The sequence below is a fragment of the Engystomops pustulosus genome, chromosome 11 (assembly GCF_040894005.1).
Source record: "Engystomops pustulosus chromosome 11, aEngPut4.maternal, whole genome shotgun sequence".
NCBI lineage: Eukaryota > Metazoa > Chordata > Amphibia > Anura > Leptodactylidae > Engystomops > Engystomops pustulosus.
Window position 1 is genome coordinate 11,532,245 of NC_092421.1, and position 18,591 is coordinate 11,550,835.

Consider the following 18,591-nt stretch of genomic DNA (forward strand, 5'->3'; position numbering starts at 1 on the left):
TATTGCAGTATATGGTAGGAGCGATCAGGCCATCTAGGGTTAAATTACCCTAGAGGGTCTAAAAAAAAATGAAAAAAAAAAAATTCATTCAATAAGATTCACCCCTCTTTCCCTACAACTGATATACAACTAAATAAACAGTAAAAATCACAAAAACAGGCATCACAGCTTCTCAAACTGCCTGATCAAAATATAAAAATGCTTATTCCTGACGGTGAACCTCATAATGGAAGATAGTGCCTAATTACGCCAAAACGCCACCTTTACATCACATAAATGTTTTTTTATAAAAAGTGATCAAAAAGTGGCGGTCCTCAAAATGGTAGCAATGAAAACGTCAGCTCATCTCACACACAGTTCCTACACCATAGTATTAAAAAAAAAAAGTATAAAACCTACATATATGGGAAAAAACTGAGCCCACAAGAAAGTGACACAAATGTGTTTTTTCACCAATTTCCCCACATTTGGAATTTTTTCCAGCTTCCCAGTACGCGGCATGGAATAATAAATAGCGTCACTGAGAAGTAAAGTTTGTTATGAAGAATAAAGCCCTCACACAGCTCTGAACACGGGAAAATGAAAATGTTATAGATTTTAGATGGTGTGAAGCGAAAAAATGAATGTAAAACACTGCGTCCTTAATGGGTTAATACACAGCCCCTCAGATTAATACACAGCCCCTCAGATTAATACACAGCCCCTCAGATTAATACACAGCCCCTCAGATTAATACACAGCCCCTCAGATTAATACACTGCCCCTCAGATTAATACACTGCCCCTCAGATTAATACACAGCCCCTCAGATTAATACACAGCCCCTCAGATTAATACACAGCCCCTCAGATTAATACACAGCCCCTCAGATTAATACACTGCCCCTCAGATTAATACACTGCCCCTCAGATTAATACACTGCCCCTCAGATTAATACACTGCCCCTCAGATTAATACACTGCCCCTCAGATTAATACACTGCCCCTCAGATTAATACACTGCCCCTCAGATTAATACACTGCCCCTCAGATTAATACACAGCCCCTCAGATTAATACACTGCCCCTCAGATTAATACACTGCCCCTCAGATTATTACACTGCCCCTCAATTTAATACAAAGCTCCTTTTTACCTGTAAGGCTATATTCACACTGCCGTTGCCCGCCCGTACCGTACCGGGCAACGGCAGTGTACGGGGAGAGGAGGAGGAGGTGAGCGCAGCTCACCCCCGCCCCTCTCCATAGCAACCTATGGCGCACGGCGCCGTATTACGGGAGAAGATAGGACAGGTCCTATCTTTTTCCCGGGTACGGAACGCTCCGTACCGCACTGTACCGCTCCCGTAGGGTGCCGTGCGCCCATAGAAGTGTATGGGGGACGTATATCGGCCGTATATACGGCGGCCGTATATATGTCCCCCATACGTTCCTGTGAATATAGCCTAACAGTCAGTCTCCATTAGTTAGGAACCATATAGTGGGCAGTAGAAAAATAATAAACATTAACTCGCCTCATGCAGGTCCAGGGCTCCATCCTGCGCTCCTCTTCTCTTCTTCTGGGATCACGATCAGGGCAGCGTCTACTGTGCGGCAGCAGGGACGCTGGCGGCGTGAGGTCATGACGTCGCCGGCCAGCGTCGTGCACAGAGACGCTCTGCCTGTCAATTGTAGAGTCCTCGGAGGGTCCCGCTGTCACTAGCGCCAGCACGCCGGCTCTCAATTACATCGGCGGCACAAGGTAGCCGATGTAATTGAGGTTTAAGACCGGGCCAGCGTGTGCCGTGGGCCCCTCTGGAAGCTCTGGGGCCCCGGCACTTGCCCAGGTAAGCCAGGTGCTGGCGCCGGCCATGCCTTCATCACTCACAGATTGCTGGAGGTAGAAGAGATGATTACAGATAAGCAGGACCAAGGCTTCATTGTGTTAAGTGGTGAGGTCCTGTATAGTTATAGTATTTGTGTCCCCTAGTGGTGGGGTCCTGTATAGTTATAGTATTTATGTGTCCCCTAGTGGTGAGGTCCTGTATATAGTATTTATGTGCCCCCTAGTGGTGGGGTCCTGTATAGTTATAGTATTTATGTGCCCCCTAGTGGTGGGGTCCTGTATAGTTATAGTATTTGTGTCCCCTAGTGGTGAGGTCCTGTATAGTTATAGTATTTATGTGCCCCCTAGTGGTGGGGTCCTGTATAGTTATAGTATTTGTGTCCCCTAGTGGTGAGGTCCTGTATAGTTATAGTATTTGTGTCCCCTAGTGGTGAGGTCCTGTATAGTTATAGTATTTATGTGCCCCCTAGTGATGGGGTCCTGTATAGTTATAGTATTTGTGTCCCCTAGTGGTGATGTCCTGTATAGTTATAGTATTTATGTGCCCCCTAGTGGTGGGGTCCTGTATAGTTATATAGTATTATGTTCCCCCTTAGTGGTACGGTCCTGTATAGTTATAGTATTTATGTGCCCCCTAGTGGTGGGGTCCTGTATAGTTATAGTATTTATGTGCCCCCTAGTGGTACGGTCCTGTATAGTTATATAGTATTATGTGCCCCCTAGTGGTACGGTCCTGTATAGTTATAGTATTTATGTGCCCCCTAGTGGTGGGGTCCTGTATAGTTATAGTATTTATGTGCCCCCTAGTGGTGGGGTCCTGTATAGTTATAGTATTTATGTGCCCCCTAGTGGTGGGGTCCTGTATAGTTATAGTATTTATGTGCCCCCTAGTGGTACGGTCCTGTATAGTTATAGTATTTATGTGCCCCCTAGTGGTGGGGTCCTGTATAGTTATAGTATTTATGTGCCCCCTAGTGGAGAGGTCCTGTATAGTTATAGTATTTATGTGCCCCCTAGTGGTACTGTCCTGTATAGTTATAGTATTATGTGTCCCCTAGTGGTACGGTCCTGTATAGTTATAGTATTTATGTGCCCCCTAGTGGTGAGGTCCTGTATAGTTATAGTATTTATGTGCCCCCTAGTGGTGAGGTCCTGTATAGTTATAGTATTTGTGTCCCCTAGTGGTGAGGTCCTGTATAGTTATAGTATTTGTGTCCCCTAGTGGTGAGGTCCTGTATATAGTATTTGTGTCCCCTAGCGGTGATGTCCTGTATAGTTAAAGTATTTATGTGCCCCCTAGTGGTGGGGTCCTGTATAGTTATAGTATTCATGTGCCCCCTAGTGGTGAGGTCCTGTATAGTTATAGTATTTATGTGCCCCCTAGTGGTGGGGTCCTGTATAGTTATAGTATTTATGTGCCCCCTAGTGGTGGGGTCCTGTATAGTTATAGTATTTATGTGCCCCCTAGTGGTGGGGTCCTGTATAGTTATAGTATTTATGTGCCCCCTAGTGGTGAGGTCCTGTATAGTTATAGTATTTATGTTCCCCCTTAGTGGTACGGTCCTGTATAGTTATAGTATTTATGTGCCCTCTAGTGGTGGGGTCTTGAATGTGTCCCAATCAGAGCTCAGCTTTCATTTTCACACAGCAGGTTATATAACTAGAAGAGTTGTGCTCTTTTTGCATTGGATGACTACAACCCTCTAATGGCAGCAGACCCTCAGTCGTGTTGTATAACGTAGAAGTCTTATGTTTTCAGTATAAGAAAGACAACGATAAGGAATGTGAATTGCTATTCTATATATTTTTTTTACCTTTGTATTAGATGTATGACGCGCTTTGCTACTGGGACCGATGTGTGGTACTACTGACTAGACGCACCACACGTCCAAGCCCGATATACACTCAAGTACATCAGGACTTACACTGTTTTACTAGGACTGCAGGGGATGGACTAGTCTGTACGGTACAGTGTGGTAACAGCATTTACACAATAAGCACCCGCTGCTGGTTGCCGATCGCATGCATGGAAACACATGTGTGTCCTGCTCTTGTGCACTTTGATAACTATACAGGACCTCACCACTAGGGGGCACAAATACTATAACTATACAGGATCCCACCACTAGGGGGCACAAATACTATAACTATACAGGACCTCACCACTAAGGGGGCACAAATACTATTACTATACAGGACCTCACCACTAAGGGGGCACAAATACTATTACTATACAGGACCTCACCACTAAGGGGGCACAAATACTATTACTATACAGGACCTCACCACTAAGGGGGCACAAATACTATTACTATACAGGACCTCACCACTAAGGGGGCACAAATACTATTACTATACAGGACCTCACCACTAAGGGGGCACAAATACTATTACTATACAGGACCTCACCACTAAGGGGGCACAAATACTATTACTATACAGGACCTCACCACTAAGGGGGCACAAATACTATTACTATACAGGACCTCACCACTAAGGGGGCACAAATACTATTACTATACAGGACCTCACCACTAAGGGGGCACAAATACTATTACTATACAGGACCTCACCACTAAGGGGGCACAAATACTATTACTATACAGGACCTCACCACTAAGGGGGCACAAATACTATTACTATACAGGACCTCACCACTAAGGGGGCACAAATACTATTACTATACAGGACCTCACCACTAAGGGGGCACAAATACTATTACTATACAGGACCTCACCACTAAGGGGGCACAAATACTATTACTATACAGGACCTCACCACTAGGGGGCATATAAATCCTATAACTATACAGGACCTCACCACTAGGGGGCATATAAATCCTATAACTATACAGGACCTCACCACTAGGGGGCACATAAATACTATAACTATACAGGACCATACCACTAGGGGGCACATAAATCCTATAACTATACAGGACCCCACCACTAGGGGGCACATAAATACTATAACTATACAGGACCTCATCACTAGGGGGCACATAAATACTATAACTATACAGGACCTCACCACTAGGGGGCACATAAATACTATAACTATACAGGACCCCATCACTAGGGGGCACATAAATACTATAACTATACAGGACCTCACCATTAGGGGGCACATAAATACTATAACTATACAGGACCTCACCACTAGGGGGCACATACAGGACCTCACCACTAGGGGGCACATAAATACTATAACTATACAGGACCCTACCACTAGGGGGCACATAAATACTATAACTATACAGGACCCCATCACTAGGGGGCACATAAATACTATAACTATACAGGACCTCACCACTAGGGGGCACATAAATACTATAACTATACAGGACCCCATCACTAGGGGTCACATAAATACTATATACAGGTCCTCCCCAGTCATTGCTCCTGTAGAGGCAGCTTCATTCGAAGACCGCTGAGGGCCAGGTCCCTCTGAGTTGTGGGAGTTAGGTACAACCCTTTATTTATAACCTGCGCAGTGCGGTCCGCACGTCACGTGGTTCGGCTCAACCAATCCGGGTTAAAGCGCCTACCACTGGGCACGTGCGGGCCCAGGCGTCTCTCGCTGAGGCGACCTCGTGACCGGAAATGGTTTGCCATAGTTGCCACTTTACGGTCCGTGCAGCTTGTTGCAGCGCAGCCGCCACTCGGTAATCAGAGTCTAATGCGTTTTAGTATAAGACATCGCACTTGCGTGTATGAAGTGTCACGGCCGTGAAGTTACTAGATGGCTTCTGATACGACAGGGCTCTGGCCAATCGTCGCTTAGTTGTCTACACGACGTCACGGCAACGTAACTTGGCTGCTCTATGGGAAACCTACTCAGCGCTGCAGCCAATCGCTGAGCTCCTTTTGTATGGTTGACGGGCCTTACTCTCACCACGCCCCACACGTGGTTTTCTATTGGCTCTCCTTCGTTAGATGTCCGGGCGTGGCCATCCCGATACACGAATCAACGCGACTCTTACTAAGCCGGAGCCAATCAGCTTTTAGCACTCTTCCCATCTCTCTCCTTGGTCGCTTTCCCGAGCGACCGGCTCCACCTTCTCACCGCACACACTGCCGCTCGCGTCACTTCTGGTTCGGTCCAAAATGGCGCCTGCAGCGTCCATCGCTTTGCTCCCTTCTGAGTGCAGATGAGCCGTAGACTTCCTGAGGAGGCTGCGTGACGTCAGCTAGGCGACCCGGTGACGTCACTACCACGGAAGGGGGGGGAGGGGCGGTGAGTTCTTGAATCGGTTTGACATCTCGCTCTATTAACGACAACAACAACAACAACTAAGCGTGTAAAGCAATGGGGCTGCCGGGCTGAGGATGCACGGTGAGTGGGCGCAGGGGGGCGCTCTGTGCTCTGCACGGGTTCACTACTGTCACCTATTGTGTTCTCTCACTGAACAATGGGTGCTGCAGTTGTCATCTCTCCTGCCTGTTCACACAGTGCGGCTCCTGTACACTGCACCTGCCGGAAAGTCGCTTCACCATCCCATCCGGTCGCTGCAAGTGTCATGTCTGGGAATATAGTGTGTGTGACGGCCATGAGGGGTCTTCTGGGGTCTCTCTTTCTCCTCACATCACATAGTGTTACGTTTACATCTTCTATTTGTGTATATTTACATGTCTTATAGTAAAGTGAAGACTATTTAAAGGGGTTATAATAAAACAATATTTAATGTATAAAATAGGTAATTAATAATGTTACTTCATTTGGTACATAAAATAAATTGGTATCCACAGATATCATAATGTATTATTCACCTTCTGCAATAGTGTAGCGAATACATATAGTATAATATAGTGCTAGATACTTACAATTCTGAAAAGATACATTGAGTAGGTAACGTATCAACTCCCGTTATCTGTTTATAAAAGTTCGGATGGTATGAGATGATGTGAACAAGTTCCAATGAAAATAACTTCCAACCCGTCCTATTTTGGAGAGTTCTTGTATATAACACACATCAGTCAGTATCTTTTTTCAGATGTATGAAGCAGAGCATACTTATGATTAGTTTTCATATTGCTAGATGGATGAGTTTTTTTTTTGTTTTTTTTCTTCGCCGGTGTCCCGGAGACTTGTTACCTTAAGATCCAAAACACTAGTGGGGAAAATGCGCCTGAGTGTGTCTACAGGTTTGCGCATGCAGGGTAGACGGGCTTGGCTCACCACAAGTGCATAGAAGACCTGATTCCTGTATAGAACCTGGTATGTATAGCCTTTCATTTGTTCAGGTTCCCAGTAATATGGTCTTCTTGCAGCGGACAGGCCAATCATAATTCTTGTTATATAGCAAGTTGGTGCTTTCAGCTATTAAAGTGCCAGACTCTTTTTGAAGTCGCTTAACTTCTGCCTCAGTAGCAGAACATAAATTAATACCGTCTGTTGTTTAAATGCAAGTTGTTCCACCCTTTTAGGGTTTATGGAAAAAGCACAATGGATCTTTATACAAAGAAAAACTCGTAATGGATCTTTAGTGGATCTCTTTTATGTTAGATCGATATTTGTTTCCTTTCATTAGAAATATACCTAAAGCAAGAGAGTTCTAATCCAGCTTTATATAGAAAAATTTCGGGAGTGTAAAACAAATTTCCATAATACTTCAATCATATAATACGATGATATATAGCTGTTATCCATAATATTTATATCACGTAGTATCCAATAGTGAAAAAAAAAAAAAAATATATATATATATATATATAGCAAAGCTAAATAGGTAATACAGTAATGTAATAACATTGTATACATATATAAAAAATGAATAAACATAAACATAGAATGCAATCAATGTGAGCTGTGTCCATTACATATAGTACTATATATGAGATATGATATACAAAAATGCAACCATAAAAACACTAGTGTTTGTGTCAAACTGTTCAGAGTTTAGTTGGATCTGCTAAATATTTCTGATCCAACTATACACTGAACAGTTTCACTTTAATAGCTGAAAGCACCAACTAGAGGTGGCCTGTATACTAGAAGGGGGCATGGCAGGCTGTATACTGGGGAGGCTGTGACCAATGCATTTCCGCCCTCGGCTTATACTCAATATGTTTTCCCAGTTTTTGGTGGTAAAATTAGGTACCTCGGCTTATACTCGAGTATATACGGTATATGTATTTGCTACACTAATGCAGAAGGTGAACATAATTGATGATATCTGTGTATACCAATTTATTTTATATACCAAGTTAGGTAACATTTGTATTAATTACCTTTTTTATGCATTAAATATTATTTTATTATAAACATATCTCTTCTAGTGCCAGTAAGTTTTATATATATATTTCTATGCATCTTTTTTTGGCTGTGGTGTTGGCCTATTACTGAGCACTATATCGGTTGGTTTGTTTGGATTGCAGTTCTTTATGACTGCTTGCCTAGTGTGCCATTTCCTGCATTTAAAGGGTTTGTCCAGCCATGTCAAGTGCGACAGAATAGGGGACCCCCCTCACATCACAAGAACAGAGTGCACCCCCAGATGGAGAGGGCAGCGCTCCGCTTCATCCATCAGATCCGTAGAGCGACATTGTTTATATCCATAAGTTTAGGGTTCTCATGATCCCACTAATCCCTATGATGCTGGACAACCCCTTTTCTCATTCAACCCCTCATTCTGGAATCTGATCCATTGCATTGAAGTGCATTGTTATTTGGGGGTGGGGGCTCTCACAGAGGGGCTGCACTGTGTATGACAAGTATCCGCTGTGCAGGATTTATGATTGTGTCTGATGCTGGGTGATACATGTGTCGCAGTGTAAGACTTTCCACTTCTATTGGTTGGATTGGTTCACTGCACTGGGTTTTTTTTTTTTTTTTGGCACGCAGATTTTTTTCCCCCATTAAGCCAAACACTTTTTTTCTGAAGGTCACACCTCTCTCATGTTTGTTGGAAAAGTGGCTAAAAACTGTGTTAAACTCTTAAAGTGAATCTGCCACCAGCAATGGTAATTTTATATTTTACAGCCTATCCTATGCACATATTAAAGGGGTTTTCTCAGGAAAGAAAATTCTCACATTTCTATCCCCTAGTTAACACAATAAAGATCATGTTAACCCCTTACTTTACAATGTTACTCAGTGTTATTGCTGTTTTAGCTCCTATCACTCCCTTGGCTGGTCAGTGCAAAATCCCAGAGTGTAGATGGAGACTCCCTAAGCAGATACATTATGACCCATCTAGTTCTGTGGGGTGACAATGTGGTTAGATTATCAGGGTACAGGTGTATATGCACTTTCATCTGGCTTCTAATATTGTACTGACACATAGAAGGAGGGAGATGATGAGATCCATGAGATGCCTTTTACACACAATGACACATTCATCTCTGCTATTCCACACACACACACTAGATCTGCTGTGCCTCTCCCTATAAATAACTTATCTGTCTGTAGCTTGTAGTTCTCCTCACACTGATTCCGGCAGGAAGTCAGTGTCTGTGTATCAGTGAGTGAGCTCAAATCCTGGAGTGCAGGGGGCGGGGCTAGAGAGCAGAGAGGGAGAAACTCTGCTCCACGGCCATCACACGGAAATCCAAGATGGCGGCCCCACCCCAAGTCAGAAGATTGCCCCTAGGTTGTGTCTAGGGGCAACTGAAATTGTGTACACCAGCACTGATAGAGACAGGTTGGACTTATATCTGTGAAATGCTGCATTTTTGGTAATAACAGTGAATAAGAGAATGTGTTATTTTCTTACCCTGAGTACATGTAAGAAACTGATCTGTGTGGGTGGAATACCCCTTTCAAAAAGGTCTTTTTTAGCTTTCTGGATAACAAATATACAGTGGGTATGGAAAGTATTCGGAGATCTTAAAATTTGTCACTCTTAATTTCATTGCAGCCAATTGGTAAATCGTTTTTTCCCTCATTAACCCCTTCCCGACATGTGACGTAATAGTACGTCACACGTCAGGTGCATGGAGAGGGCTCACAGGCTGCTAAGTCTTTGCTGCATATTGCATAGTGGTAGCACCGATCGCGGGTGTTAACCCGTCCATCGCCGCTGGCATCATCAAAAGTCGCAAAAAATTACACCACCTACATTACACCAAACTATGAAAAAGTTATTAGCGCCAGAAGATGGCAAGATAATTTTTATTTTTTTTTGTACAGGTCGTTTTAATTCTTGTAAATGAAAACATTATAAAATCTATACAAATTTGTTATCCCCCGTTATCGCACCGGCTCAAAGAATAATGTAGACCTGTCATTTGTGGCGCACAGTGAAAGCCGTAAAATCCAACCCCATAAGAAAATGGGGCAAATGCCTTTTTTCACCAATTCTCATCACTGTGAAGTGCAATTTGTTACGCAGAAAACAAGCGGTCACACAGCTCTGTACATGGAAGGTGGGGAGTGAAAAATGAAAAAGGGCCTCGGCGGGAAGGTCTAATGTACACTCTGCCCCCATACTTACAGAAAATATACAGAAATGTAGATATTTTTGATCATTTATTAAACATGAAAAGCTGAAATGGGTCCCGGCGATAAGGTATTCGGCCCTTTTGCGTTTTGCTCAGTGATGAGTAGAAGCTTTGGACCGGTGCAGCCAGGAGTCTTCTTGGGAAGATGCTACAAGTTTCTCACCCCTGGATTTGGGGATCCTCTGCCTCTTCCTTGCAAATCCTCTCCAGTTCCCTCAGTTTAAATGGTGAAAATTGGTGGAGCCCATTTTCGTGTCTCTCCAGAGATGCTCAATTGGGTTTAGGTCCGGGCTCTGTCTGGGAAGGTCAGGAATGGTCACAGAGATGTTCTGAAGCCTCTGCTGTGTTATTTTAGCTGTGTGCATGGGGTCATTGTCTTGTTGGAAGATTCGGCCCAGTCTGAGGTCCAGAGCACTGGAAGAAGTTCTCATCCAGGATATCTTTGTATTTGGCTACATTCATCTTTCCTTCCATTACACCCAGTGGTCCGGTCCCCCCATAGCCTCATGCTGCCCGCACCATGTGTCACTGCTGGGATTGTATTTGGCAGGTGATGAGTGGCGCCTGGTTTTCTCCACTGCTTAGAATTAACACCAAAAAGTTCAATCTTCAACTTATTCCTCATAGTCTGGGAGTCCTTCATGCGTTTTGCACACTGTATGCGGCTTTGATATATCTTGTACTGAGTAGAGGCTTTTAGACTCCAGCCATAAAGCCCAGAGGAGTAGAGGCGGCAGTGATAGGTGACTCCTATCTCCCTACTGCATCTATGGAGTTCAGCCACAGAGATTTTGGGGGTCTTCTTTACCTCTCACCGAGGCTCTTCTCTCATGATTGCTTAGTTTGGTCGTCCCAAACTTCTTCCATTTAAAGGGCACCTACCACCACAAATCTACCTATAAAGGTAGATCGGGTGGTAGGTGGATCAATAGGACGTGAGGATTAGCCCTTTTAAGGGCTAATCCTCACGTCCCCGCAATGATTTGAAAACTTTTATTGCCCCAATATTAAAATTTTCTTATGCGGCTACTGGGGCGTGGAGTAGCCGCATCTGAGGTTACACGAGGCGGCTACTCCACGCCCCGGTAGCCTCTTTTCTCCTCCTACCAAAAATCTTCGGCGCGCAGCTACGAGGAGCTGCGCGCCCTAGTCCGGCACATCTGTTGTCTGCGCATGCGCAGAACAGCAGGCCCGCGCCTGCGCGGTCACTGCTACGGAGCCGGAGCTGCACAGGCGCGGGCCTGCTGTTCTGCGCATGCGCAGACAGCAGATGTGCCAGACGAGGGCGCGCAGCTCCTCGTAGCTGCGCGCCGAAGATTTTTGGTAGGAGGAGAAAAGAGGCTACCGGGGCGTGGAGTAGCCGCCTCGTGTAACCTCAGATGCGGCTACTCCACGCCCCAGTAGCCGCATAAGAAAATTTTAATATTTGGGCAATAAAAGTTTTCAAATCATTGCGGGGACGTGAGGATTAGCCCTTAAAGGAAACCTACCACTTGTAGTGGCAGGTTTCCGATGGCAATACCGAGCACCAGCTCAGGGTGAGCTGGTGCCGGAGCTTATTTTAGTTAGTGTTTTAAACACTTTTTAAACTTTATAGCCGGCGCAGGGAGGTACGCGCTCGGCGCTTACCGTGCGCGCGGCTACATAGGAAGTGAATGAGAGCCGCGCGCATGGTAAGCGCCGAGCGCCGAGTGTTTAAAACACTAACTAAAATAAGCTCCGGCACCAGCTCACCCTGAGCTGGTGCTCGGTATTGCCATCGGAAACCTGCCACTTCAAGTGGTAGGTTTCCTTTAAAAGGGCTATCCTCACGTCCTATTGATCCGCCTACCACCCGATCTACCTTTATAGGTAGATTCGTGGTGGTAGGTTCCCTTTAAGGATTATGGAGGCCACTGTGCTCTTATGAATCTTGAGTACTGCAGAAATTCTTATGTGACCCTTGCCAAATCTGGGCCTTGTCCCAATTCTGTCTCTGACCTCCTTGGCAGTTCCTTAAACCTCATGATTCTCATGTGCTCAGACATGTACTGTGAGCTGTGAGGTCTTTTATAGACAGGTGATGCCCCTTTCCTTATCAAAGTCAAATCAGTTTAATTAAAAACCATTGGAGTAGAACCATCAGAAGGAAGTGGGCAGCATGTGAGTAACATGTGAGAGTCACAGCAATAGGGGCTGAATACTTATGAAAATGTGATATTTCAGTTTTTGTTTAATGAATTAGCAAAAATATCTACTTTTGTCTGTCAAGATGAGGGCAGAGTGCACATAAATGAGCAAAAAAAAAAAAAACTATTTTGATCTTATCAATTGGCTGCAATGAAACAAAGAGTGAAAAATATAAAGGGGTCTGAATACTTTATATACTTTTGTAAAATAGCGCAGGCTATTGGAACCTGTTCCTGGTGACAGTTTCTCTTTAATAATTGTGGCGTAAATTACTCCAGAATTCTGTAGTAGACGGCGTGATACATCTCCCCAACATGTGAATGTCTCTGCAAGGTTTTTGGGACTGAATACGACGGCTCTATATAAAAACATACAATGAATTTGTCAGGGTTGAGGAGGATTAAGAAGAGTTTCGGTCTTCGGTGTGTGCCAGGGCAGGTGTGTGCCAGGGCAGGTGTGTGCCGCATCACTGACCATGTGCTCATACAAGTTATTTCTCATTAGCGTTTCCTCTGCCTATATAACGGGCGCTGTTACCTTCACGACGGGTTTGACAGCTGTGTCGACACTGTCTTGTGAGTCTGCGGAGTCCTGGGAGTTGTCTCCCTGTTATTGACATTCTTATGAATATTTTTTTACTCCCTTTGACAGGTAACCAGGTCTGAAGTTTGCTGTGAAAAGTGCGGCCACAACCGTAGGAGGAAGATCCTGCGAGATGGAGGACGAGGAAGCGCGTTACAGCCGCAGGCTGGTATGTGGCACCTTCTTTCCTCCTTCCACTGTGATGTCATATGCTTTCCTATTGCTAGTGAAGCTCGATTAAAGTTAAACCCTCATTTGAAATAAATGTTATTGTCGTTTGGGAATGTTGTGAGCATTTTTTTTTTTATATACGTTCTTAAGAAATTCCGCTTGGGCTGCATTCAAACTAGCCTGTGCCCGCTGTGCCATAGCATGGCATGCGCACTGGAGAGGAGTAGTGGGTGAGCGCTGCTCGCCCCTGCCCCTCTCCATAGAGATATATGGTGCATGGCTCTGTAATACGGGAAAAGATGGGACATGTTCTATCTTTTCCCAGGTACGAAACGGTACGGTGCCACACGTGTGCTGCACCGTACCATGCCGTGAGCCCATTGCCAGCCTATGGGGGACATACATACATCCCCCTACGGTCGTGTGAATTTAGCCTTAGTTTGTAAGGAAACGTGCTACAGTGCTCCATCTTGCACTGACCATATTCCAGCATGTATAGTGTGTTGTTTGAGCTGTGAGCATGAGTTTACATCTAATCTTCTGTTTGTTTACACAGCTCTGTGAAGGGAGAACTAACTAACTCAATGACCTACTACTACGGCATGGAGAGCAGCAGATGACGCTGTTTGCTGTACTAGTACGTCATGACCCAAAGAAGGTTCAGCTCTGCATCGGAGGTGAAACACCATTGGTAAACACGGGGTTTCAGTGGTAATTTACATCTAACATCCCCATGTAACTCCTGTGGGGTGTTCGCCCTTTTAAAGGGAACATGAAGCAGATACATGGGTAATGTTATTTAGTAACTAATTTGGGTGCTAAAACTATCTGTCTGGAAAGAAAAAGTCATTTTGAAAATGGTGAATTTTTTTGTATAAATAGATGCAAAACTTATCAGCCAAAATTTACCACTAACGTGTTGAAAAAGCAAAATCACTTTGACAAATGAAAGTGTTTAAAAGTTATAACCATATAAAGTGATGTTAGTCAGAATCCAAAAAATGGGGCTGAGCCTTAAGCTATAAAGTGGCCGCATCCTAAAGGAACATCACACAGGTCGGTGGACATCGTAAAGTAAATTTGGCTGGGACCTAGACGAGGAAGCCGAATATTTATACAATTTGTGTGTAGAATATGAGAATTGGCCTATTGATGCCTGATAAACAGGAAAGGATTATTGATCTGTGATTGGACCTTTCAGAGACGCACGCTCCGTAGAAGGTATGAAGACGACGGCATTTCAGATGAGGACATTGAGGGCAAGAGAACCTTTGATTTGGAGGAGAAGCTGCGGAGCCCCAAGTACAACAGCAACTTCATAATTTACATGGAGGGAAAAGGTAAGACTGGCGACTGTGCAAATGATTGTCACCAGGTTACCTACTAAACTACTCAGGAAGGGGAAGAAATGTCCATTATGTGTAAATTCACCCATTTACCTATAACAAATCTCCCCCAGATTCAGGAAATTTGTCTCTTCTCACATCATTTTAATATGAGATGAGTCAAGTTTAGTGGTTGCAGAGAAAGTGTCACTTCAGAGCTACCTATGTTCTGTTCTATAGCACCTAGAAATATGCTGCTGCTGTCATGTTAAAGATAAGAATCTCATTTTCCAGAACACATTAGGGTTTTAAACTACAGAACCAGGTATACAGGCAGCTAAAATCTAAATGTCAATGCCAGCTGCAGCTAAAGATACAGTTCCGGCATATTTTTAACTCCAGTTCTGTAACTCGCAGAACCATAAGCCTTAAAAAAATGACATTCTTGTCTTTAATAGAACACCAGCGGAATGTTTCTAGATGCTATAGAACAGAAGATAGGGGCATCTGAGGTGACACTAACTCTGCAACCACTAAACTTGACTCATCTCATGTGAAAATGGGATGAGAATAGTCAGATTTGTCTGAATTGGGGGGGGGGGGGAGATTTTTCTCTATAGTTAAACTGGTGAGATTTGACATAAAAGAGGAAATTGTAGAATGGACATTTCATCCCCTACCTGAGGGGGCTGGGAGTTTAGTGGGTAAAACTGGATGGCCTGTTCCCTTTTAGCTTATTACAACACTCTCTTATTGCAATTCTTCTTACAGACTTCAACATGCGATACGTTCAGCAGTGCGGACTCAGGGACCCTCTGATATTCAAAAGCTCTGAAGGCCTTGGCATCCGGCAAGTGTCTATGTTGTTGTCGCTGTGTTTTAGAGCTTGTAGTGGTTTGTGCGATGAAGAGGATGTTACATGCATCTAACCTTGTTCGTGTCACTTTGTCTCCCCAGAATGCCGGACCCCACCTTCACTGTAAACGATGTGAAGCTGTTTGTTGGTAAGTTCTAGGATTTGATCCATTCCCTTTGCCAACATGGAGCACGGTGGTCCCCAGGGTATTCTGGGTTGGACATGTGAAGCAGTTTCTTAAAAGTGAATAGTGGTCTGGTCAAGGATGTCTAATGGCTCTTTATTAACATGAGACACTTGCGGCCCCCGATCTTGTGATCATTGGGGGGGTTACAGAAGTTGGATCTCTATCAAATCGATAATCCTCTATTCTGTGGCTCGAAACTGATGTGGACTTTGTTTTCTCTTGATATATATTTCACACCTTTTAATCGTACAAGTTGTATATACAGCGCCATCATTATGATAAACTCTCATATCTTGGTGAGCAAGGTCTGGCAAAAGTCCAGGGAATCCAACGGACAATGCTGCGTGCGCGGGTGTAGTACACACCTGTGATGTTATGGGGCTCCGCCCCTTTGTCAGGCACGTGCACTATGGTGTATAGCAGACATTTAAACACTGGATCACATTAACCTTAAATATTTTAGTAATACAAAAGACATTTTCAATAATATCACCATAGCCCTTATTCCACTATTCTTTACTAAAGCCTATAGAAACGCAGCAAAGTTGCAGCTCTCGTTATTGCGCATCGGAATCAATGAGGGAGATGTAACAATGTGGCTCAGGCTACGCCAGTGCAAAGACTGACAACACATCAACTTTATCTTATATTACCTGGTGTCGGAGGTGTCCTGCTCCCATTTACACCGCACCATGTCCCATGCCTCTTCTCAGCATGTCATGAGACCCAGATCATGTCATCTAAGGTCCTTTACCTAGTTACTTTTGCAAAGTCTACCCCATGTATGTATCTGATCACATGGTAGCATCATGGCATGATCACGGCAGCCTTCATGAACTTCTACTCCTTTCCCATAGTCCATGGAGGCTGCTGTGATTATCATGTCAAAAGATGGGGTCAACTGTGCAAATGTAACAGGACCTTGGATGACATTATCCTGGTCACATGACATGAAGTGGCCAAGGATGTAACAGAACTCTCAATGTTCCACATAGCAGCATGTTCTGTGGCAGTGAGACCTGTCAATCAGGAAAAAGGAGGCAGGGCAGTAACCACTGAATATGCAGGGCCTCATTGGAATCACTTAGTGTGATGGACTCACATCAGGTTGCATATTAGTTATAATACATATAGATTTTTTTTTTAACATTGTAGCCTTGGAAAGGAACCATTTAGGGATAAGGGCGATGCTTTTTAATCATAGTTTTTTATGAAGTATTTTTTTTTTTTGGGTGGGTTAATTTGCATGAGTTGTCTGTTATTTTTATTAGCCAACAGATGATTTACCTCGTTGATTTCATCTACTATTGCTGCAGGCTCGCGTTAGATACTATATATAAATTATGCATTAAATGTTTAGATTTAGTTGTATGGGAATGCATTCTGCTGGTATAGTAGTAGTGCTGGATGGATAAGCACTAGCCGTTACAGTACAATCTCTAGTAGTGTACTGGCTTATCCTCATCCATCCCTCAGTCCATAGGAGTTAAAGGGCACCTGTCATCAGGTCTGTGTCACTAGTCCTGTCACCTCTACCTGTTGGAGCAGCTCACAAGGATCCCACCCCAGCCTTTATCTAGTTATTTCATACATTATTCATTGTAAAATCATCTATTCTTTATTATGTAAATGAGGCTGGTCACATGGTTAGAGGCCGTGATGTCACCCCTGTTACCCCTCCCCTCTCCTCCCCCTGCTCATGTCTGTGTGTAATGTATAGTAAAGCATTGCTAGTGTGTGCTGCATCTGCTGACATGCTGCATCCTCCTAATACACAAACATCAGCTACACATGAATCTGACATGTTCTGCTATAACATGGCTGCAGCCTGGAGCTGCTGTATCTCTCCTATATACACACACACATGTACACACAGGCTGCAGGGGGCGTGGCCACCAGCACCAGGAAGCACATCATTATACAGCCTCACATCATTATACAGGCTGTCAGTCATGCACTGGGGGTGTGGCTGTGCCTCCCACTCATGAATAGAGTGGACAGCTTGAATATGCTAATGCTTCATTGGACATTTCACAGGTCATTTGCATACAGCTTTAGGACCTCATTGCTTAGGTTTACAGGCATGTAGAGGGACAATGAAGGGATAGAGGCAATGCCCCCTAATGGCAGTTTATGAAAATATATTTAGTTTAGGGGGGTTATTTTGCATGACGGGTTCTCTTTAATGCAAAACTAGTAGTGTACTAACAGGCTTTATAATATTTGTGTGTGTATATAATATATATGTGTATGTTGCTGTACTGAGCTGCTGTCTGACTCCCTCACAGACCTGGTAGTAAGTGGGAGCTCATTATACTACAATGCAAATACAAATTGTGTAATGCAATGACCACATGCATATACTTGTCTTGTACTGATGTTTGGGATCAGGCACAAACCATTTATATCCCCCTGTCCTCATCGAAAAACCGAATAAGCATCCCCCTTACCCTCTTCCTCCTCCCCCACGGAAAAGAACACTTGTTTCTGCAATAAAACAAGGTTTGATTGTTTGTCTGCTCGCTCATCCCCCAGCTTCACCACTAGTGGCGCTCAAGAGGCAGCAGCACTATTAGGAACTGGGAGATAAATTATCATTTATTGCCCAGACCTAGGATGACTTGTAGGAGATTTTAAGAGAAGCGGTCACCAGGTTTTACCCCACTAAACTGCTAGTTCCATCAGGTAGAGTATAAAATTCCTCTTCTAATATTTCCCCTATGAAAAAAATCTCCTCCAAAGTCAGACAAATAAGTCTCTTCTCACCTCAGTTCACATGAGATGAGTCAAGTTTAGAGGCTGCAAGAGCAGAGTCACTTCAGATACCCCTATTTTCTGTTTTATAGCACCTAGAAACATGCTTTTTGTGTCTTATGGGATCCTTAATCGTTCAGATGGCATTTGGGTCCTGTGAGCAACAGATCCAGAGATACAGGCAGCTCTGGAAGTACAAGCTGCAGATAAAGATCCAGTTCCAGCCTATTTAACTGCCTGTATGTCCATATATCTATAAGTTGATGTGGACTAAAAGGTGAGATTT

At 44.0% G+C, this 18,591-nt stretch overlaps 1 protein-coding gene across 7 annotated transcripts in view; it reads left to right on the top strand.

Moving 5' to 3' along the window:
• The first annotated feature begins 5,418 nt into the window (after positions 1-5,418).
• The window catches only part of KDM2A (lysine demethylase 2A), a 50,699-nt gene continuing 37,526 nt past the window's right edge, over positions 5,419-18,591 (top strand). For 2 of the 7 annotated variants that reach the window (XM_072130176.1, XM_072130177.1), the window contains exons 1-5: positions 5,608-6,155; positions 13,082-13,181; positions 14,385-14,523; positions 15,280-15,358; positions 15,466-15,512. In XM_072130176.1, the coding sequence (XP_071986277.1) occupies positions 13,146-13,181; positions 14,385-14,523; positions 15,280-15,358; positions 15,466-15,512 (301 nt within the window). In that variant the 5' untranslated portion in view covers positions 5,608-6,155; positions 13,082-13,145. Of the gene's footprint in view, positions 5,485-5,601; positions 6,156-13,081; positions 13,182-14,384; positions 14,524-15,279; positions 15,359-15,465; positions 15,513-18,591 lie in introns of those variants that run through there. The other 5 variants (XM_072130173.1, XM_072130172.1, XM_072130174.1 and 2 more) reach the window with 5 other exon arrangements.